At 42.6% G+C, this 23291-nt stretch overlaps 1 protein-coding gene across 2 annotated transcripts in view; it reads right to left on the reverse strand.

Annotated features, from left to right (window-relative positions):
* Nucleotides 1-6025: 6025 nt before the first annotated feature.
* The window catches only part of THSD4 (thrombospondin type 1 domain containing 4), an 894854-nt gene continuing 877588 nt past the window's right edge, over nucleotides 6026-23291 (reverse strand). For both annotated transcript variants that reach the window (XM_040342787.1, XM_040342788.1), the window contains 3 exons: nucleotides 21269-21448; nucleotides 9759-9903; nucleotides 6026-6808 (listed from right to left, as the gene is read on the reverse strand). In XM_040342787.1, the coding sequence (XP_040198721.1) occupies nucleotides 6666-6808; nucleotides 9759-9903; nucleotides 21269-21448 (468 nt within the window). In that variant the 3' untranslated portion in view covers nucleotides 6026-6665. The remainder of the gene's footprint in view (nucleotides 6809-9758; nucleotides 9904-21268; nucleotides 21449-23291) is intronic.

Below are 23291 nucleotides of genomic sequence, written 5' to 3' on the forward strand. Positions count from 1 at the left end.
CTCGGCATTTATTACAGTAGAAACTTTAAGTGTTTGGGTCCCGGCAATACAGATAAAAGTCATTGAAAAATAAAAAAAAATTGTGGGGGTCCCCCCAAATTCCATTATTAGGCCCTTCAGGTCTGGTATGGATATTAAGGGGAACCCTGCGCCAAATAAGAAAAAAAAGATGGCGTGAGGTTCCCCCCAAAAATCCATGCCAGACCCTTATCCGAGCATGCAACCTGACAGGGTGCAGGAAAAGAGGGGGGATGATAGAGCGCCCCCCTCCTGAACCATAACAGGCCACATGCCCTCAACATGGGGAGGATGTCCCCATGTTAATGAGGACAAGGGCCTCATCCCCACAACCCTTCCCAGTGGTTGTGGGGGTCTGCAGGCGGGGAGCTTATCAAACAGCTTGCGCGTCATTCAGCCGGGTGGAAGCGGTATCGTTCATAGTGGCGGGACATCGAGAATGGATTACAAGGCTGGACATCGAGACTGGATTACATCACTGGAATTGTGTGTTTTTTTCTCTTATTAAAGGACTTGTCCCAAGCCGTCTCCTGTCGTATTTAACATTTTTACACTTATTTTTTGTGAAATGGTAGGCGTACAATGTACCCCTTACCAATTGACATAGGGGGCCAGGATCTGGAGTTCCCCTTTGTTAAAGGGGGCTTTCAGATTCCCATAAGCCCCCCGCCCACAGATACCCACAACCACTGGGCAAGGGTTGTGGGGACATCCTCCCTATGTTGAGGGCATGTGGCCTGGTACGGTTCAGGAGGGGGGGCTTTTTTTCTTTTGGCAGGGAGTTACCCTTAAAATCCATACCAGACCTGAAGGGCCTGGTAATGGAATTTAGGGGGACCCCCATGCATTTTTTTTCAATGACTGATCTGTATTGCCAAGACCCGACAATTCATTATAGCCGGGAGCAATTTAAAATTACTTGATGACAGTGCAGAAAATGACAGTACAGAGACTGTTCTAAACACGGGAAAATGCGCTACTTTACAGGCATACTAAGGACACCCCCCAAGCATGATATTTAAAGGAAAATTTCATTTTTATTGTTTCACTTTAAGCATTATTAAAATCACTGCTCCTGAAAAAACTGCAGTTTTTTTAAACTTTTTTTGCAACAGTTTTTATGACAATAACTTGCATATTAACCTTTAAAATTAGCACTTTTGATTTTTCATGTTCGTGTCCCATAGACTTTAACGGTGTTCGCGTGTTTGAACACATTTTTTACATGTTCTGCTGCAAACCAAACCAGGGGGGCTGTTCGGCTCATCCCTAATTAGCAGTACAATAGTCCCTTAATACCACTTTCGGGCCAAGGAAAGAAAATAAGGTCTATTTAAATTGGACAACTATAGATTGTCTGAGAATAAAGTATGTATGAAATGGGAATGCCCTCTGCTCATTATTAGAATTAATATTAATATAGTATTAATGGCTCTTTATCATGGAATGTCCGGATATTTTGGTAACTTCAGCATTTTGCGGATTATTTTCCAAGACCGCTCCGTTCTATTAGTGAGTTTGACCCAATGGAGAGACTCATGGGGCAGGGTGGGGGGGACTAGATATGGTATTTCCAATATGTACAGGATGCTAGTCACATCCCGGGATTCTGGGGACTCTTGCTTTTTGAAAGGTTTTTTAATTCATGCCCCCATCCAATCTCAGAAGTCCTAAAGCATGAAGTCATAGACTATTTACACACTATGTAAATAGTAACTCTGAAATTGGGCAAGACCCTTGGCAGTGTTTAATTCATGCTACTAGTAAGTCAAGGAAAAAATATTAAACATACATTATTTCACTTTTGTTGAACACACAGTGGGGGAATCCCCAAGTGCTAGTGGATGGGAAAAGGAAAGAGGTCGCCATAGGTAACTACTCCCCCTTTTTTTTATTTTTTATTAGAAAGTTTGCTTATCCTGTCCTCTCAATTGCTGAGGTATCCACCCCCCCTATTATTGCCTTCATGATGTGGGGCAAATAGGTGGAAGAATATATAATTTTTTTTAAGATGCACAGATATATACTCACAGTTAATGGAATAGTGGTTAATAATTCTCTGAATATAGAATGCCTATTATGGGAGTGAGGGAGGGGCGGGAAGGAGTGAGTGAGTGAAAAAGGGGAAGGGCGGGTGTGTATTATGGAGGGAGAGATGGGAAGGAGGGAGGAAATGGAAAGGATAAGGAGGAGGATGAAATTAATTTTATTTTCCCTAAATATCACTATTTGATTGCTTTTCTTTTGTTGTTTTTTGTTTTTGCCCATGTCACAACACGTGAGGTAAGGGGTGGAGGAAAGATAATGGAGGGGAGAGAAGAAAGAAGGCAGAGGAGAGAGGCGAGCATTAGGTAGAGTGGTCTGGTAGTTACTAAACCTATTTTGGTCAAGATCAATCTAGTTATTAACATTCAGATGTAGGGAGCCTCCACCTCTCCTGTTGTCTCTCTCCTCCTCTTTGGGGACTAATTATGGTTGCCGTGATATTTGTACAGGGTCCTAGGTTATACACCTTTTATTATGTTTTTGTGCTGTCATGTACGAGTTGTAAATACTCTTCCTTTTATGGTTTTTGTATTTTTGTATGTGCTGTATCTATTTGTAAATTATTTAAAATGGGTAGAAAGGATTGAAATCGAAGATGCTACTAAACGACAAAATAATCATATGTGAAAGTAAGGAAAAACCTTGATTTACACCTAGGTGAATAATTATAAAAAGTCCAAGACCACATAAAAGGTTGTCATGCCCAATTTGCCTTCTGGCCAAGAAAAAGTACAAGTCTAACATGATAAGAAAGTTTCCTGCTGACTTCTATACTGAGATGATACATCGATTATCTGCTTCTTCATGAGAATTCCTGCTATGAATTTTAGCTACAAACGCTGGCTTGAAAGTGTTCTAGCACAAACTACTCTATACTGTGGAAAAAAGAAAAAAGAAAGATAGAGGGCTGATTAAGCACCTTATTTAATGTAGTGCTTATGTAAACCATAGAAAGTGTGGTCTTAATTTAAAAAACAAAATGGCACATTCTGACTTTTATTTTCTTCTGAATTTCATTGTGAGCACATTTTTGAAACGCTTACAAAAACACACTTAAATTAATCAATTGAACCATTAAAAATATAAAGAACATGTTATTGTGAGTAGTCCAAGGTGAATATATATATATATATATATCAACTTAACTTGGTAACTTTAGTACAGCAAAGAAATTCCCATAGAATAGCAGAACCCAATAAACAAAAAGTACTGGCCATTCCATTGCTTGATTCTGAAGTCTCATAATCTTTATGCAGCACATACTGAACATGGGACATGTAAGGTGGACTTGTCCTTGGTGATCTAGTATGACAATATCAGTATGAGGCATTTTTTTTTTAAATAAATAGTTTAGCTGAGTATATACAGAATGTAAGATCAAGATATAAAAGAGACCCTCAATACATTTATTTAGAAATAAGTGAAATGATTAACAGTCTTTCAGTGCAATGGGACAGTTGATGTATTCTGTTGAGGCTGCAGTCTCTACACCAGGCATGTCAAATAAAACTGTGGGGCTGAACTGCATCTTCATTATGTTTACCAGGGGCTATGACTACTTAATACCCTGAAAAGGATTACAGCATTATGGTACCTAACATTATAGCAATGACTGCAACTTGGAACATTTGATCCCAGGTAAAAGGGTCTGAGGCTGGGTTCACACTAGTGCGAATTGGATGCAGGTTTTCTCCACGTCCAATTCGCATTGCAGGAGATTGTGACTGGCTCTCTAAGGAGCCGGTTCACACATCTGCACAGCTGCTCCAGTTTGAATTGCACAGGAGCCGTGTGCGTCTTTTGGTCCATTTCAGGTTCAAATTCAGCCCAGTATTCGGGCTGAAATCTGACTTGAAACGGTGAATGAAGAAGCACCGGACTCCTGCTGTGAGCCGCTGCATACTGCAGTGTGAACCCAGCCTAAAACATTGTATCCCAGGTAAAGGGGCCCAAAACATTTTTTTTTGCAGTATTAAGCTAAAACAGGTTTAAAAACAAACAAAAAACAGTTTGACATGACTGCTCTACAGTAAAAATATAAAAAGATATTGTAAGTCAACATGCTAAAAACATGTACCAGCACTAGCAGACCAATCATACTCTGGTAAACTTTACCATGCTAAAAATTGACATATTGGTTGTACCATTTAGGATCTCATTAAAGTGCATGTATAGACAATTTATTTTTTCTTTTTAGAGTAGGGCATTGCTAAACCATACCAGTTTATTTTGTGCTGGCTTTTTCTACTGAGCAGAGATTTACTTTCAGGAGACACACAATGAAGTGGGAGGATATCTCTGTTTTACAAGAACATGGGTCCTCATTTGAAGATTTACACCTTTCCTTTATTCTATAGAGAACTATAAACTTTTGTATTTCGTATTACTTTCTGTCTCAGTGACAATGGTCACCAGAGCAAATAGAGAGTGTGATTCTACCAAGTAGGGACACAGACAACCATAACAATTTGTTAGGGGCTGTGATGCTTCTTTACGATATGAAAAGCAAATTAAATAAAAAGTTTGCCTATACATACATTTTAATCTCTACACAAAATTAAAGTTTCACTTTAGGGGGGCGACAAGTACAAAAAGAATGAGGGGGGCATTGGCTTGGGAGATATTTAGGATAGCAGATTAAGGGTCAATATTTTTAGGCAAAAAAAAAAAATAATCAATATTGTGCACTTCCCAAACAAATCACAGAAGACCACTGTCATGGACAAGTCTGCCCACTAGATGGCGGTAGCGGCACATTGGTGCGCGGAATTGCGGTAACTATGACTATTTAAGGAAGCTGACCCTGGGGCCTCTTGCTGTTCGGTCTACAGTGTGTCCTGAGCCAAACCTGATACCCGTTATCCGTTACCTGCCTGTTCCTGAGACCCGGCTTGCCCCTGACTACCCTTGATCTCTGCCTGCCCTGACCTTGGCTTGTCTGACCACATTACTGCCTGTTCCACTGATCTGTCTGCTCCCCGCCAGTTGCCAACCTGGCTTGGACCACGACTCCGCTCCTGCTCTGACCTGCTCTGACCATGCACCTGATCCGCCCACCTGTGTATGACCCAGCCTGTCTGAACCTGATACTGTCTGTCTGTACTACGATACACCTCCCTCAGTGCTGATCCCGGCTTCCTGCATCTAGCTCCAGTCACCTGCTGTCCAGTCTTCCTCAGCACTGCTGACACCACTCCGGAGTGCACAGGATTCCAGCTCAGCCCAGCACCAGCGTTCCCGCCAGGCTCTTGTGCAACTCTGCACTCTCGGGTTCCCTGTTCTTCCTATCAGGGCCTCTGGTGTGAGAGGAGCAAGAGTATCCATTCCCTGCACATTAGGCTCCACCACTAGGTATGTGACCGTACCGAACAGCCATGTCTGAGCCTGCGCAGGGAGCGGATCCTATGGCGGAACTCTGCCGACATCTGGACAATCTAACCCAGGCTGTCAGGGGCAAGCCGGGTCTCAGGAACAGGCAGGTGACGGATAACGGGTATCAGGTTTGGCTCAGGACACGCTGTAGACCGAACAGCAAGAGGCCCCAGGGTCAGTTCCCTTAAATAGTCATATTTGGTGCCAAGATGGGGTCGCACGTGCCTGCGCGCCGTTACAGCTCGTGCACGGGCGTCAAAGTGACGCGATTGCGATTGCGCTTGCCCGTGCGCGCCGATGTGCCGCTACCGCCATCTAGTGGGCAGACTTGTCCATGACAACCACATAGAACTGTCAATTTCTTCTTACATAGACTTGTCAATAAACAGCTTGCTAGATTTAGAGATGTTCAGACTTTATCAGCATAAAAATAATTGAGCCCATGAGTCTCTGTGTCCAAGTTCTTCCACAGATAGTACCACTAGGCTTATGCTGTAGACTCGTCAACCATGTTGACAACCTTCAGAATTTTAGGGCCAGAAGCTTGGAGTTACAAACGTGTACAATCATAATGGCTTTAGAGACTCTCACAAGTTCAAAAAGTACACATTTTTACTACAGAAATACATTTGCAAATGTTACATATACAGAGAATCTGGTAAAGAAAATGTAGCATATTTGCAGTACTTGTCAAAAAAGAGTGCTCCTTTTTTTTCTTGATCAACAAATTATTTGGAAATCACTCACTTTTTGCTGAACATGTACCATGAAACTAAAATGAACCGTAAGACTGCATCATTTCCAATTTATATATAAAATCATTATTTACAAGGCAGTTAATCCAACATCCCAGACAATTGTTTGAGCTAAAAAAAAACACTCCTCGATTATATACAGTACATAAAATACCACATTAATCCCAGAAGAAAAATATATATACCAGCCATGTGCCTCTATTTGACTCCTCTAGATTGGTGCAGGTTGTGTATTGTACTTCTCCAGCAGTGTGCACAAAGTCACGTTTAAAATAGTAAAGCAAAAATGTTCTGCTCATATTACAAAAAGTCATAATTTTCCTATTAAAGTTGCAGATAAAACCGGAAGGTAATGATGAAGTTCCATGTCATAAAAATATGGAGTTCAAACTATACATGCCAGAGGCAGGGAGTCAGATCAGTCATTGTCACACCACTTATCTGCTGCCTCTTGTGTAAAATTATCAGTAGCTGTTATCTTCGTCCAAGGTATCCCGATTGTCTGCTTGCTGCTCTCACACAGGAAGCACAACAAGCTGTCTTGTAGTAGGCATATACACAAAGCCGAGCTTGTACTACCACGTTGCAGTTGTAGTATTTGTCTTTGCAGGTTTCATCTGTTACAGAGGAATAAACAAGTCATATTTATTAGATTAGGGCACTACACAACGGGATGCAAATAAGGTTGCTATACATTTGATCTCCTTAAGGCCTCATTCAGATGGGTGAACAAGGGCAAATAGGCTGTGGCATTCAGAGGTCAAACTGTGTTCATGGCTGGTCAGAGTCCCTAATCTTATGTAAACACTTGGAAAGGTGCTTACATGTGGGCAGCATCGCCACCCATTAATTTATACAGGATTCAAATCTGCCTGCAGTTGTTCAGACACACATGGGTTGATTTACTAAAAGAAAATAGACAAATCACTTTGTAAGGGAAGTTGCACTTTGCAAGGGGATTTTTCCCAAAACTTAGTGAATGTGGTGAAATTTTATTATGCAGCGAATATTCAATCATGTGCAACGAAACAAAAACAAAATCATTTTTGCTTACACATGATTGGATGATGGCAGTCAGCAGAGCTTCACTTCATTCACTAAGCTCTGCCACTAATGCATCATATTGGATATCTTTTGTTCTTTCCATTTCCCAATCGTTTTCTTCTCCCTCCCACCAACATGTTTTGTTTCTGAGATATATCCAACCCTTTGTAGTTACCAAGGTATTTTAGTTAAATATAATATAATGTGGATTGCTTCCCCCAGAGTGCTTTCCGAAATATACAAGTATGCCCTGCAGCTTACAAAGTGACCTGTAAATACAAAATGTTTTATTTTTTTAATGTGCATGCTCTGAGGTTGTTATCAATACATGGAGAGTCATTGACTTGAAACTAGGATGCAAGATATGATTTCTGACTTTGCTGCTTGCATGCTCGCTCCAGGAAATAGATCAATGGCATTGGAACCTGCAGCAGAAGATAGATGAACATTTTATGATCCAATAGATGACACTGTTGTGTTGGTGTAATGTCTGTAGGAAAACTAATTGGTGGATAGGCAGCTTCCACACACCACAGGGTCACTACAGCCACTCTGTGTTATGTAGGCAAAAGTCTGAACTTTAAATTGAATCACCACACCCAAAGATGTCCGAAATTAAGTTTATCATAGCCACAATTTGCCTGCATAGTTTAGAGCAGTGTTTCTCAACTCCAGTCCTCATGGTACCCCAACAGGTCATAATTTCAAGCTTTCCAATATTTTGCACAGAAAAGGGCCCGTACACATGATCAGAGAATCGAAAGTAAAATTTTGTCCGAATGATCTGCTGATTTTCTGATCGTTAGTACAGTGCTTTTGATTCAGAATTTTCGGATGACAAAAACTGGATGTGTAGGCTATAACATTTTTGTCGTATGTGAACACAACAGCCGATTTTAGTTTAATTAGAACAGTTTTCATCTGAAAAAAATCATAAGAGCAAGACTATGCATGCTCAGAAACAAAAGAACACATACGAGAAAATTCTCGTACAACAGAATTCAACTTCAAAAGAGATGTAATGTGTTAAACATTATATCTCTTCTGAAGTTAAATTCTGTTGTATGAGAATTTTCATATGTTGAATAATTTCTTCACTTTCGAGACTAACATGCAACAAAAAGCTGACGAAAATTTGTCCGATAATCTGATCCTGTGTACGGGGCTTTAGTAATTACCACAGCCGTTTCATCTGAGGGAAATCCTGAAAACATGACCTTTTAGGGCGCCTTGAGGACTGGAGTCGAGAAACACTGGTTTAGAGAAGCACAAAGACCCCAAAATGTGTCTAATACAGTATAAGCCTCAATGAAAGATGTGATGTCAGGCCCTGAAATACATTGGATGCTAGACATGTGCACACTAAAAATATTTTGTTTCGGAATTTCGGTTTCGTCCAAAAAATACAATTATTTAGTTACTTCCGAAATTCGTTTTTATTTATTTTGTTTCGTTAAAAAAATGCATTTTTCTGAAAATTCGAATTAGGTTTGAATCTGTCATTGAAGGCCTATGGTGAGTCGAATGTTCTAAGAAGATTTGATGAAGCAGCTAAACTGTACGACGCCGCAATCGTACATTTCCGGTCGAATGCTCCACCCACAAGCTATAGTAGACTTCTAATGTTGGTTGACTAGTAATAATTCTGTTTATTAATTATTATTACTAGTCAACCAACATTAGAATTCTTATATAGCCTATGGACATAAATGTCCACTGGCGGTGATCGTATGTTTTTAGCTGCTTCGTCGAATCTTCATGTCTCTATAATGTTGAATCTTTTCTCACTATGTTCAATAATCTTGGATTAATAGAGTTAGGTTAGGCACATTAAACCGCAAGTTCGATAGACACAGATGGCTATTGTCACCGTCATGTCGAATCTTCTATCTATATCGAACTGTTGTCGCAACGAAATGAAAATAAAGCATTTTTTATGTCTGATCTTTCGGATTCTGCACGTTCATTATCGTTTGTTAAAACAAATGCGAAAATCTGACGAAAATGCATTCGGACGAAAACTAATGCACATTGGATATATCTATTGGATACCCAGTTAACATTTCGACAACATTTCATTTCAGACTCAAACTTTTGGGTGTGGTGCTTCAATTTTCAAATGAAAATGCATGCCATCCAGGCCAATGACTTAGTAGGTAGTGAAACCAAGATCATTGTGACACCACAAGTGCTATTCCTCAAGTCACCAATGGCAGTTTCCCACCAGTCCTCACAGGTTCACTTTAAATACTGGGACATGCAGGCACATCTAGGTGCATACTATTAGGGTCAAAGAACAGGGAGAAATATGGAGACTAGCCTTTAATAACTCTCACTCAGAAAATAATAGCTGTCTAACCACCATGCTGCTGATCATCAAGCTTCAATACCTTTAGCAATCTGTATATATTTTCCAGGTCAGTGGCTCACAAATTATTGAAGCCCATGGGTTAGAATAACAGTAAGGCAACTAATAAAAGTGTATTGTCATTTTTGTTTCCAAGCAGCACTAGTATCTGTTACCTATTTCTGGGATGCAGTCCTGAGTATTGCATGTTTCTTTGTCTTCCGGTCTAAGTTCTGCTTCACATTTGTCACTGTGTGATATGTCATCTGCCAGGCATCGGACCTCACGAATGCGGAAACCAGCTTCACATGATTTAGAGCACTAGAACAATCAAAATAAGAAATTACGTCAAATTTTCACCGAGCAAATCAAGCTGGCGTTAAAACAAATCCCATCAGTAAATGTTGGAGTGTTCACTACTGTTAGAAAATGCTGATCATTTCAACAGAATGTAATAACCTACCAAATGTTGTGCAAAATACATAAACAAAGATAGAGTGAAAGTGTTGTGCTTAATGTCAATCAATATGGGATACAACAGCTGTTGTGGTCTTAAAGGTGCAAGCTCCAGGGCTATCATTTTTAAGGCCCGTACACACGATCTGACTTTTTGACAACAAACAGACCTGTTTTTGCAGACAAGCCGACCGTGTGCACGCTCCATCGGACAAACATTTTCGCTTTTTCATCGGACAAATGTTCGCTGTGTGAACAGACAAACTTTCCGACAACACTGCATAATCCGATCGTGTGTACACAAGTCAATCGGACTAAAGTACAAACACACATGCTAGAAACCAATGCTAAAGATCAAACAACAATAGCACAAGTTGCCCAAAGGGTGGCGGAAAAGAGCAGAAAAAACACGTAGTACATCTATTGTGTCACTACGTTCGTGTTTGTTGGCTGCCGTGTGTATGTATACCAAATACCAAGTTCACAGACAATGCCCTTCAGAGCAAAATCCACAAAAAAGTCAGTTGGAAGTCCGATCGTATGTATGAGGCTTAATACTGCTGGTGAAAGGTGTCAGCAAAGGAGTCATGCCCAGTGAGTGTGATAATGCAAGAGGAGCCATGTTTTGCTTTCCATAAAGCTTATTGATTCTGGTAAGCAAAAAACACAGTGGTGTGTGGTCTGGGTGTTTTGTTTTCTGAGAGTGTTAAGCCTCGTACACACGATCGGATTTTCCGTGGACAAAGCAGACAAAGCGTAGGACTTTTTTCCGAAGGGCGTTGGCTGTGAACTTATATTACACACGATGGCAAAGAATTGTTGGCCAACAAACACTAAACTACATGTTTTTTCAGCTCTTTAGTGCCACCCTTTGGCAACTTCTGTGAATGTTGTCTTATGGTTAGCATTGGTTCGGAGCATGCGTGTTTGTACTTTGGATTTTTATGTACACACAATCGCATAACCCGACATCACGCATTTGTTGTCAAAAACAATTTAAAGCATGCTATCCACATATGTTGTTGGAAATTCCAACAACAAATGTCTGATGGAGCATACAAACGGTCAGATTATTTGACAACATCCTGCCATCACACAATTCTCGTCAGAAAGTCAGATTGTGTGTACGAGGCTTAAGGAAAAGCATTAGAAATCAAATTTTCTGCTTCTGTGGTTGGCTTTTGACAAAAATTCTGCCATCCACTGCATTAGGAGTTATGTTCTAAAACTTTTTTTTATAGCTGAAGGGGTGTAAGTGATGCACCTTTTATTATTCAACACTGCAATTGCTCAGGTGTTTTATTATGAAGCCCAACCCTCCCAATAAGCAACTACTTTGAGAAAGAACATTGGAAAATACATTATAATTTCACCAAAGCAAAGAAAGGAAAGATAATGTAATAAAGTCTGCTAAAATTCTTGCGTTGTATACAGGTTACTTGAAAGGAATTGTATTTTAATCAACAAGACTGCACTCTTAAATAGCCTTGGCTATACACACATATGGAATTTAATGCCTGAGCTGAACTTCTGGGTTGCATGGGGACAATAAAGATTGAGCCAACACACTACAGCTGTGCATATGTGAAAAAGTACTTCCTTCACTCACTCAGAGGTTTGAAGGGGAAAAAAATCATCTTGATCACGTTCTGATCTATTACTTAAATATACAAAATTACACAAACCCAGTTTGATGGACACTCGACAATAAACATAAGAGCATCAGCACAGTTTATCAAACACTTAGCTGTTTACTTGTTTTTTAGTAGCGGTCTGTGAAAAAATAAACTTTAAAGGCTTTCTAAAAGCATAAACATGTTGCCATGAATAAAGAAAGTATGAATAAGCATTCACAGAAATCCCATTCTTTTGTAGACATTGAGATAAACGGCATGGTATTTTTGTGGTGTAGCTAAGATTATTGTCCTTGAATGGAAATTCATTTTATACAAGTAAATACCTGTTTGCTAAACTCTTTAGATTCTACACAGCCATCTTTAAATGTTGATTTTGTTTTTGTTAACCATTAAGTTAAGGAATAAAAAATAAATTCAATACCAATGCAATAGCTATTTTTGTGACTGGAACACTCTAATGAAAATATTATCATGAGATACTATAACAAGCTAACTTAACTATACTATATAACTATACGGGATGAGGTGCGCGCTATATGTAACCTAATTTAAGCTAATCCTGTCCACTCTCTCCAAGCTAACTTAAAGTGGATGTAAACTCACTATCATCTTTTCTAAACTACTGCCATGGTGCTGATCTATAAGGATATACATGCCTCCTGCATGTATCCTTACCTGTCAAATATCTTCACTCTGTCTGTTATAAGAACTGAAAAATTGCAGATTCTGTGGGTGAATCTGTTGTCTGAAGCTCTGTGGGTGGAGTTGTGATGTCACTAACTGACTTCTGCTATGATCACTAACATCCAGTCAAAATCCAGAAAAGTAACCACATGATTTCAGAAAAGGAGTGGGGGTGGGAAAATATAAAAATAATGCCTGTCCCTAGGCTACTGAATGAGTGTAAATAACCTGTCACTCATGGCAAGGGGATGGAACGGACTAAGGTTTTTCTCTGCAAGTCCATTTTATTTCACTGAACAATAAAAGAGGATTGCTCAGACCTGGATTAACTCTGTGTGGCAAGACTGGGCACAGATGATAGGAAATCTTATACTCTACATTGTGACATAAAAAAATAAAATAAAAAAAATTTGGGTTTACATCCACTTTAAGGTAACTCATATGGCTTTGTGAATGGATGTAGCCATAACATAATATACCAACACGCATTCATTGGAAATCATCTAAATATAAGTGAACCTGATTGGGTGCATGTTCTTAAGTTTGTCAAAGTACGAACCAACTAAAAAGCCAAATGTTCTTCAATGGAAGATAGTTTTGTAAATACAAGTTTCATCAACCTTTCAGACTTTACCCAACAATCTGTAACTATGTGTAACTTAAAATGATACTAAATGCTATTTTTTTTCTTTAAAATAAAAAAAGATTTTGGGCCAGATTCTCAAAAGAGATATGCCGGCGTATCGGCTGATACGCCGTCGTATCTCTGAGTCCGCCCGTCGTATCTATGCGCCTGATTAATAGAATCAGTTATGCATAGATAACCATTAGATCCGACAGGCGTAAGGCTCTTACGCTGTTGGATCTTAAATGCATTTTTTTTCGCCGCTAGGTGTCGCCGACGTCGTTTTCCCGATCGAGTATGCAAATTAGCAAAATACGCAAATTCCCGAATGTACGCCCGACCGACGCAGTAAAGTTACGACATTTACGTAAGATTTGCAATGCGTAAAGTTGCCCCTGGGTAATGAGGCGCAGTCAATGTTAAGTATGGCCGTCGTTCCCGCGTCAAAATTTGAAAATTGACATCGTTTGCGTAAGTCGTCCGTGAATGGCGCTGGACGGCATTTACGTTAACGCCAAAACCAATGACGTCATTGCGACGTCATTTAGCGCAATGCATGTCGGGAAATTTTAGGGATGGCGCATGCGCAGTATGTTCGGCGCGGGAACGCGCCTAATTTAAATGATCCACGCCCCCTACCCGGATCATTTGAATTAGGCGGGCTTGCGCCGGAGGATTTATGTTACGCCGCTGCAACTTTACAGGCAAGTGCTTTGTGAATCAAGCACTTGCCCGTAAAACTTGAGGCGGCGTAACGTAAATGAGATACGTTACGCCGCCGCAAAAATGCGGCGATCTACCAGAATCTGGCCCCTTATACCTACCTGTTCTGTGCAATAAAAAATTGCACAGAAAGGTCCCTTACCTTCTCTTCTTGAGCCCCCCACCAGCGCTCTCCATTCCTTCTTTTTCTGCAAGCACCATAGCAAGCTGTGTGCTGGGGGGAACTTTGTGGACACACTCTTGACCCAGACTGTGTGCATCCATAAACATACACAGAGTTAGTAAGCCAGGCCTCTGCTCCCTCCTCACAGAAGTTTGACTGACAGCAGCAGGAGCTTATGCCTCCTTCTGCTGCCTTGGTCTCCTGTGAGACCAGAAAGAGGGGAGAGTGATGCTGCAGATGGAACAGTGCTGGAGTGGTAAGAGGAGCCAGGTAAGTGTTTAGAGCTAGGGCATGCATTAAGGTAGACAAATGTTAAAAAGTATTTGTGATTAAGAAACTGTCCTCAATCTGTTTTGCATTTTGGAGTATCCTGCACCTCGCCCCTCACTCCTATTTATTCATGCAATCAATCTGTGAAAAGACATCCCCTAGACTAAAGTCTAGTACACACGGTCCGAATGTTGGGCAACATTGGCCGGTTCAATAAAAACCATCCAACATCCGGCTCGAGTGTATGGCAGCCGGTCCGACCAAAGCCAATCGTTCGAACGGCTTCTGAGCATGCTGAAAAACCAGCAGCTGACCAGCTCCAAATCCGCACTCTCGGACAATATCTGAGTGCTGACCAAAATGTGTTCTGGCGCGGGGGGGGGGGGGACAAAACAGCTCAGAAGGGGAGATCGCTGTACTGACTTTGAATCTTTAGTACAGCAGGTCCGACCTGAGCAGCCAGTATTTTTTTTAGTTCAACCCGCTAGGTTGAATGAAAAAAAAAACTGACAGTGTGTACCAGGATTAAGCCTGCGTTGTCAGTGTGAGCACCACTGTTGTATGGGCTTGGCAGCCTCTGAACACATAAGCAGGACCACGGTACTATCCATTGGTCCCTCCAGAAGTGAGCGCTACAGGTGAAACAACAGCTGACTGGGGAACTTTAAACTCTTTCAATTAGGTGGAGCAACAAGTTGCATTAACCAACTCATAAATCCCTGAATAACAGAAAAAAACATCTCCACTGCTAACCAGGAATAAAAATAAACACCCCAAGATGAAAAAAAGAGATTTTTAATACAGCTTACCTGTAAAATCTTTTTCTTGGAGTACATCACGGGACACAGAGCGGCATTCATTACTATATGGGTTATATGGAGTACCTTCAGGTGTAGACACTGGCAATCTCAAACAGGAAATGCCCCTCCCTATATAACCCCCTCCCATAGGAGGAGTACCTCAGTTTTGTAGCAAGCAGTATGCCTCCCAAAATGGTCCTCAAAAAAGAGGGGTGGGAGCTCTGTGTCCCGTGATGTACTCCAAGAAAAAGATTTTACAGGTAAGCTGTATTAAAAATCTCTTTTTCTTTATCGTACATCACGGGACACAGAGCGGCATTCATTACTATATGGGATGTCCCAAAGCAATGCTTACAATGAGGGGAGGGAGAACATCTCCAAGACAAAAGGATTTAATTTAGAGATATACTCAAATCATAATAAATCCAACTTAGTTGAGAAAAATAAAATTTTTAAATTTAACTCGAACAAGAGGAGCCCCCGGAATCCGAGGGTCTCAAACTGCAGCCTGCAGCACTGCCTGCCCGAAGGCAGTATCAGTATTCCTTCTTACGTCCAACTTGTAGAATTTTGTAAACGTGTGGACAGAAGACCAGGTTGCCGCCTTGCAAACTTGAGCCATAGAGATCTGGTGGTGTGCTGCCCAGGAGGCGCCCATGGCTCTAGTAGAATGAGCCTTTAATGATACTGGAGGAGGCAACCCTTTCAAGCCGTAGGCCTGAGTGATTAATTGCTTAATCCACCTAGAAATGGTGGACTTTGCAGCTGCCTGCCCCTTCTTGGGCCCATCCGGTAGAATGAACAGCACATCTGTCTTCCGGATCTTCTTTGTAGCTTTAAGATAGGCCTTCATGGCCCTGACAATATCCAAGGTATGCAGCAACCCTTCCTTTCTGGAAGTAGGTTTAGGGAAGAAGGATGGTAATACCAAATCCTGGTTCAAATGAAAACTGGATATGACCTTCGGAAGGAAGGAAGGATGAGGGCGGAGAACGACCCTGTCCTTATGAAAAACAAGATATGGTTCCTTACAGGATAAGGCTGCCAGCTCCGAAACTCTTCTTGCGGAAACTATGGCAACCAAAAATACTAACTTCCTTGTCAGTAGAACCAAAGGAATATCAGCCAACGGCTCAAACGGTTGTTTCTGTAAACTTGACAGAACAAGATTTAAATCCCACGGACAAAGCGGGGATTTAACTGGAGGTCTAATACGTAAGACCCCTTGAAGGAAGGTCTTAACCAGCGAGTGGGTGGCCAGCGGCCGCTGAAACCACACTGACAGAGCAGAAATCTGTCCTTTGATTGTGCTTAATGCCAATCCTTTATCCACTCCTAGCTGGAGAAAACTTAATACTCTATCGATGGTAAATTTGCGAGAAAGCCATCGCTTGGACTCACACCAGCCTACATAGGCCTTCCAGACCCTGTAATAAATCACCCTAGAGACCGGTTTCCTGGCTCTGATTAGGGTAGAGATTACTTTCTGAGACAGACCTCTACCCCTGAGAATCAGGGATTCAGCTTCCAGGCCGTCAAATTTAGATGCCGTAAGGCAGGGTGGAGGATCGGACCTTGCGATAGCAGGTCTGGCCGTAGAGGAAGAGTCCAAGGGTCTCCCACTACCATCCTTAAGATTAGTGAGTACCATGCCCTTCTGGGCCATGCTGGAGCTACCAGGATGACTGGTATGTGCTCCACCCGGATCCTGCGCAGCAGGCGGGGTAGTAACTGGAGCGGGGGAAACGCATAAAGAAGTTTGAACTGATGCCAAGGGCAAACCAACGCATCGGTTCCGCAGGCCATCGGATCCCTTGAGCGGGACATGAACCTGTCTAGTTTCTTGTTGAGTCTCGATGCCATGATATCCACGTCCGGCACTCCCCATCTTTGGCAGAGTGCTTGAAAGACTAGTGGATGCAGAGACCATTCCCCCGGCCATAGAGTCTGGCGGCTTAAGAAGTCCGCCTGAAAGTTGTCCACTCCTGGAATGAATATTGCCGATATGCAGGGCACATGAGCCTCTGCCCATAGAAGAATCAAGCTCACCTCTCTCTGAGCGGCTTGACTCCTGGTTCCCCCTTGGTGATTTATGTGTGCCACGGCCGTGGCATTGTCTGATTGAATTCTCACCGGGAACCCCTGCAATTTTGACGTCCAAGCCCTGAGGGCTAGTCGAGCAGCTCTGAGCTCCAAGATGTTGATGGGCAACTGCTTCTCTGGCTTTGCCCAAGTACCTTGGCGAGTGCAACCATCCAAAATTGCTCCCCAGCCCGTCAGGCTGGCGTCTGTGGTCACTATCTTCCAAGCCACTGGGCTGAAAGACCTCCCCTTCAGTAGATTCTGAGGGTCTAACCACCAACACAGACTTTGTCGGACTCTTGATGAGAGCGGCAACGGGATATCCAAGGCCTGTGGCCTTCTGCTCCATGCTGACAGGATGGCTGCCTGTAGGATGCGAGTGTGGCTCTGGGCGTATGGTACCGCCTCGAATGTGGCCACCATCTTGCCTAGTAACCTCATACATAGGCGAATAGTCGGTTCTTTCTTGCTTAGAACCAGTAGGATTAATTCCTTGATGGCTTTTACCTTCCTCAGAGGTAGGAACACTCCTTGTTGTTCTGTGTCTAATCTCATGCCGAGATATTCCAACTGCTTTGTGGGCTGGAAAGCTGACTTTTCTCGATTTAGGACCCAGCCGAACCTCTCGAGGTATTGGACCGTGAGGGCCACTGCTCGCTCCAAGCCGGGAGACGAGTGATCTATGACTAGGAGGTCGTCCAGGTATGCTAGGATCGTGACCCCTTGGATCCTTAGTTTGGCTAGGATTGGAGCTAGGACCTTCGTGAACACCCGGGGGGCCGTAGCCAACCCGAAGGGAAGCGCCACGAATTGGAAGTGACGCGAAGCCACCATGAAGCGTAGATATCTTTGATGTGGCTGATAAATTGGAACATGAAGGTAGGCATCCTTTATGTCTATGGACGCCATGAAGTCGTCCTTCTGGAGTGTGGCAGCTGCTGACCGCACGGATTCCATCCGAAATGAGCGGATCTTTAGATATGCATTTACCATCTTTAGGTCCAAAATTGGCCTGACATCTCCATTGGATTTTGGGATGATGAATAGGTTGGAGTAGAAACCCAGCCCCTGTTCCAGGACTGGTACCTCTACTATTACTTCCTGGGAAAGTAGATGATCTAATGCCGATCTTAATGCGGCTCCCTTTTCCGGATCGTTTGGAATCCTCGACTTCTGGAAATGAGGAGGAGGAAACCTTAGGAAATCTAATTTGTAGCCTGTGGCCACGGAAGACCGTACCCACTCGTCGGGAATGCTGGCTTCCCAAATCTCTGAAAAGAGTCGCAGCCTTCCCCCCACCTTCGTGGGTGGGGGCGCCCCTTCATAAGGTTGGCTTGGGGGCTGGTTTTGCTGGTTTGCGAAACCACTGCCTTTTGCCTCTAACAGCCTGTCCTTGTGATCTGCTGTTGAAGCCGAAGTTTGCTTTTGCAGGAGGCCGTCGATACTGCTTGGCATTAGAGGGCCCCTGCCCAGGGGAATACTGTCGTTTAAACGCAGGTCCCTGAACCTTCTTCTTAGTTGGCAAGAGAGTACTCTTGCCGTTTGAAATGGTCTGAATGTATTTATCTAGGTCTTCTCCGAAGAGTCGTCCTCCGTGGAAGGGGAACCCTACCAGGAGCTTCTTGCATGGGGGCTCAGCCTCCCAGCTTTTTAACCATAAGAGTCTTCTCATATGGATAAGGGATAACGATAAACGTGACGCTTGCTGGATAGAATCCTTGATTGCGTCTACCGTAAAACATATGGCCTTAGGGACATCCGAAAATTTTTCTGCCTGCTGGGCCGGAATAAGTTTAAGCATCTGCTTAAATTGATCCGATAATGCTTGAGCGACCCCAATCGCAGCCACAGCTGGCTGTACTACTGCCCCTGCAGTAGTGAAGGAGTTCTTAAGTAGTGCTTCCAAGCGCTTATCAACTGGATCCTTGAACACCTGTATGTTTTCTACAGGGCATGTTAACGATCTGTTAACACATGAGATGGCTGCGTCCACTGCAGGAGTAGCCCATCTTTTGGAAAAAATTTTTTTTTTTTTTTTTCCATAGGATATAGGACAGAGAACCTTTTAGGTGGTAAGAAGATCTTATCTGGCTTGTTCCAATCTTGGAACAAAATTCCCTCTAATAGAGGATGGATCGGAAACACAGCATTGCTTTGAGGCGCCCTCAGTGAGCCCAAAGCTGAAACCGTCGATACCTGGAGATCTGGTACTGGCAAGTTGAATGTCCTATGGACCAAGTCCGACAATCCTTGAATCCACCAGCTCTCCCTCAGGGAGACTGCCCCAGACTCCTCTGTATCCGGGTCTTCGATCCCTGAACCTACTTGGTCCGTGTCCAAGAGGTCGTCCAATTCCCCTGAGGAAAGGACCTCCTCTTCTGAGGGTCCGCGCTCGGGCGACGGAGATCTATTCCGCTTACTGCCCCGCATAGCTGCGGATATCATTTTTCCCATGCTTTTCTGCATCTCTTTTAAAGAGGTGAGTAATACCTCCTCCGTGACCATCTTAGGGTTGGACTGACCCGCGTCAGCTCCAGCCCCAGATCCCGATGGCCCCAAGGCTCCCTGTAGGGAAAACAGCGGCATACCATGGTACAATACCGAGGTACACCTGCTACCTATTGGTATTTGGAACTATAAAAGTTAATTGTCCAAACACCTGTTTGGGGGATAAAAAAAAAAATGCTTCCTCTCCCCTAGATGACTTTTTTTTTTTTTTTTTTTCGTTTTTGTTTCAAATCCAGGAAAGAAAAAACATTCTGTCCCCCTGAGTAGTATTGCAAAGAAAAACTATGAGATGGAAAAGAAACAGCCTATTTCTAGGCTTGACAAAACAGTCCTCTGAAGACTGCAATATCCTTTCTGGCCACTGTGTGTCCTCGGCGCCCCGTGCTGCCGCTCTGGTCTTTCTCCTCAGTTCCAAAGTATTGATGGAACAAACAAGGAAGGGCCGCCCCTTCCTTTAAGCCACTGACCCGCCCTTCCCCCCCAGCAACCTCAAACAGGAAATGCCCCTCCCGACAGGGGGAGGGGGGGGGGATTTTGGGAGGAAGGGACCTCTCTGTTCCAGCAAACTGCAGCCTGCAGCCTGGAACCATGAGGAGGTCAGCGTTTTGCCTGCTTGCAGGCTCTGAGGAGGAAGACTGAATGGAGCATCGCCTGGAGGCCTGCAGGTAAGCATAGCTCTCTGACACACACATATATTTTTATATAACACAGGCCCCACTCAATGCTTTTCCAACACTACAAGGGAGGTCACATCTTATGGGGAATAATACATAGAGAGCCATCCTATCTTTATGATATGTGACTAGTTTGCCAGATGCAGTGCATAACTTTAGGCATGTCCCCTGTGACCCCCCAGAAAAAACCTGCTAAGAACCAAGTTCCGCAAGTTTTCCCCTCACTTACCTGCTCCATGCCGCAGGACTTTGCCAAGCAAGAGGCCCAATCTTCCCCCATCTCCGTGGGGATGTCTAGACCTTCAGGCCCTGGGTTCCTATGAAGGATCCACTGTCCTGGGCCCATATAGCACCCTGGCAACAGAAAACTTTAGGTACCCAAAGGTTTCTAAGTTCTGGGCCCAGGGTCCAGCTCTCTAAAAAGAAAAGCATTATGGGCTATACCCCAAGGGTTTGGGGTCCGGTTACTGACCACTTTAGCGCTGAGGCTTTTTTGGACAGAACCGGTTAGCTCACCTAATCCCAAGGATGCGGAGGCAAGCTAAACCATGACTAACACCTAAGACACTGGCGTAAAAACTGAGGTACTCCTCCTATGGGAGGGGGTTATATAGGGAGGGGCATTTCCTGTTTGAGATTGCCAGTGTCTACACCTGAAGGTACTCCATATAACCCATATAGTAATGAATGCCGCTCTGTGTCCCGTGATGTACGATAAAGAAAAGGGGTCAGCTGTAGTGGAAGTCACAGGCTGAAATTACAAAATGACAGAGTGGCAAAAAGTGTCCACCAAGGTCAGTACTGAGCAAATTGAAAATTAGGTATTGAGTATGTAGCCCACCTTTCTATGTAGCACTTAATTTTTTATGCACAGCATTTGCACTTTATTATATTAATTTATGCCTGTCAGCGCTGTGGTATTAATACCCTTTTTCCTAGTTTGCTGATTAATCAGTTATATAGTCTGAGACATGTAATACATGAGAAATTTGTGACAGATGACAGAATCTGCCACACGTATTTATTTTTACATCTGGTGTACAAATATTTTTTTAGAAACCTACCGTACTCCATTCTGTGTAAAACCATTTTGCGCCACAGGATCTGAGATGGCAAGACTGCTGATTTGGTGGTTTCTCCAAAAAGGAACATTCATGCGGCTTCACCACAGTGAACCCCTCTGCACTCTTTGTAATACAAATGACATCTCTTTGTTGGGTTCCAGAACCACATTCAACTGAGCACTGTACAGAAAATAAACATATGGATTATAAAACAGGTTAGGTTTCATTGTGCACTAAAGCTAAAATGTAAGCCAACTAACAAGATATTGATAGTAAGTGATGTACAGTAAAACCTTGGTTTGAGAGTAACTTGGTTTGAGAGCGTTTTGCAAGACAAGCAAAGTTTTATAATAAGATTTGACTTGATACACAAGCGATGTCTTGATATACATGTAGAAGAGAGGCGCCTCTAAATGTAGCAATATGGTTACATTTAATGAAGGTACAACATTTAGAAACTCACATGGTTAATTATAACATGCACATCTAAGTATACAGGCATCCAAGGTAAAGTTGTCCACATAGACCATCCTCTGCACCACCACTGATGTCATCCCTTCCACGAGCGGTTCAAGCCTCGCTTTCAGATTGCTCTACTGCAGGGTAGTCTTCCCGGTCATGATTGCAGACTGACAGAGGTGAGAACCGGCGGTGAGGAGGAGGGTCTATGTGGATCGCTTTACCCTGGATGCCTGCATACTTAGATGCGCCTCTTTTAATCATCAACCATGAAGTGACTTGCTAAATGTTGTACCTTCATTAAATGTAAACATATTGCTACACTTAGAGGCGCTTCTCTTCTCTTTTATTCTCTGTAGCTCCTGCTGGATTTTTCTTCTAATCCCCTTGGGGAGGCTTCCATTTGTGGATGGACATTTTATGGTTACACAACCTATCACATTGCTATAATCTTTTTATATGGACTATAGACTGAAGGACTTCTGAATAAATGGTTTTGAAATGAATCATTTAAGTTTCCATTATTTCTTCTAGGAAAATTAGCTTTGATATACTAATAAGTATATCAAAAGCCACTCTGTTGTTATCCCGGAGCAGGAGGGGGTATCACCCCCTCCCGCCGCCTTCTGTCGCTCTTACCAGGCCTCCCGATCTCCGATGCGCCACTTCCGGTGCCTAGAGAAAGACCAGAATGAAGCCAGAAACAGCTTTGTTCCAGTCTTCTCTCTGTAAACACAGAAGCGACGTCACAACATCACTTCGGATTTACTCAGCTGCCAATAGCGCCGGATTTAAAAAAAATACAGTATTCAGAATCGTCGTTTTCAGCAATCTGAATACTTTGAAGTGCAAAGGAGGGATTGGAGGTCTTTAAGAGCTGTCACCACCTATTACTGTCACAAGGGATGTTTACATTCCTTGCGACAGCAATAAAAGTGATCAAAATATATAAAAAAAAAAAAAAACAATGTAAAAAAAAAAAAAATTAAGATTTTTTTTAAAGCTCCCCCGTTCCCACGAGCTCACACAGCAAAGAAAACATACACAGAAGTCCTGGAGGTGAGCATGGAAGGAGGCGACAAGGTAGCTAGAGAACAGGAGATCTTTGGAGGACCGAAGTAGGATCCTCTTCAGGTAAGTATAATATGTTTGTTATAAAAAAAAAAAAAAAACAAGGCTTTAATATCGCTTTAACTTTCTTTTAAGGACTAGTTACAGGACATATGGTTGAACTGAAATGTACATATATCATTCATACATTTTTTTTCTTATGTCACCCAAAGGGACAGTAACTATATATTAATTTTAGTGTTGAATTTACCTATATATCATTCACTCGTTATTTCTTGTCATTTAAAGGGATAGTAAATATTTATTCACTTTGGATTTTCACTGGCTACATTCATTGTATATGTTAATATTTTTATTTACTTTGTGTTTTAGTGCAGCACTGTTTTTACTATTGCCCATATCTTGCCTTTTGTGTGCAAAACAGTTATATCAGCATCTTACCCCAGCTGGTAAGAGCAGGGCAGTGTATTTCACCACAAAGGAGCTGGTGGAT

Source organism: Rana temporaria, chromosome 3 (assembly GCF_905171775.1).
Source record: "Rana temporaria chromosome 3, aRanTem1.1, whole genome shotgun sequence".
In the NCBI taxonomy this organism is placed as follows: Eukaryota; Metazoa; Chordata; class Amphibia; order Anura; family Ranidae; genus Rana; species Rana temporaria.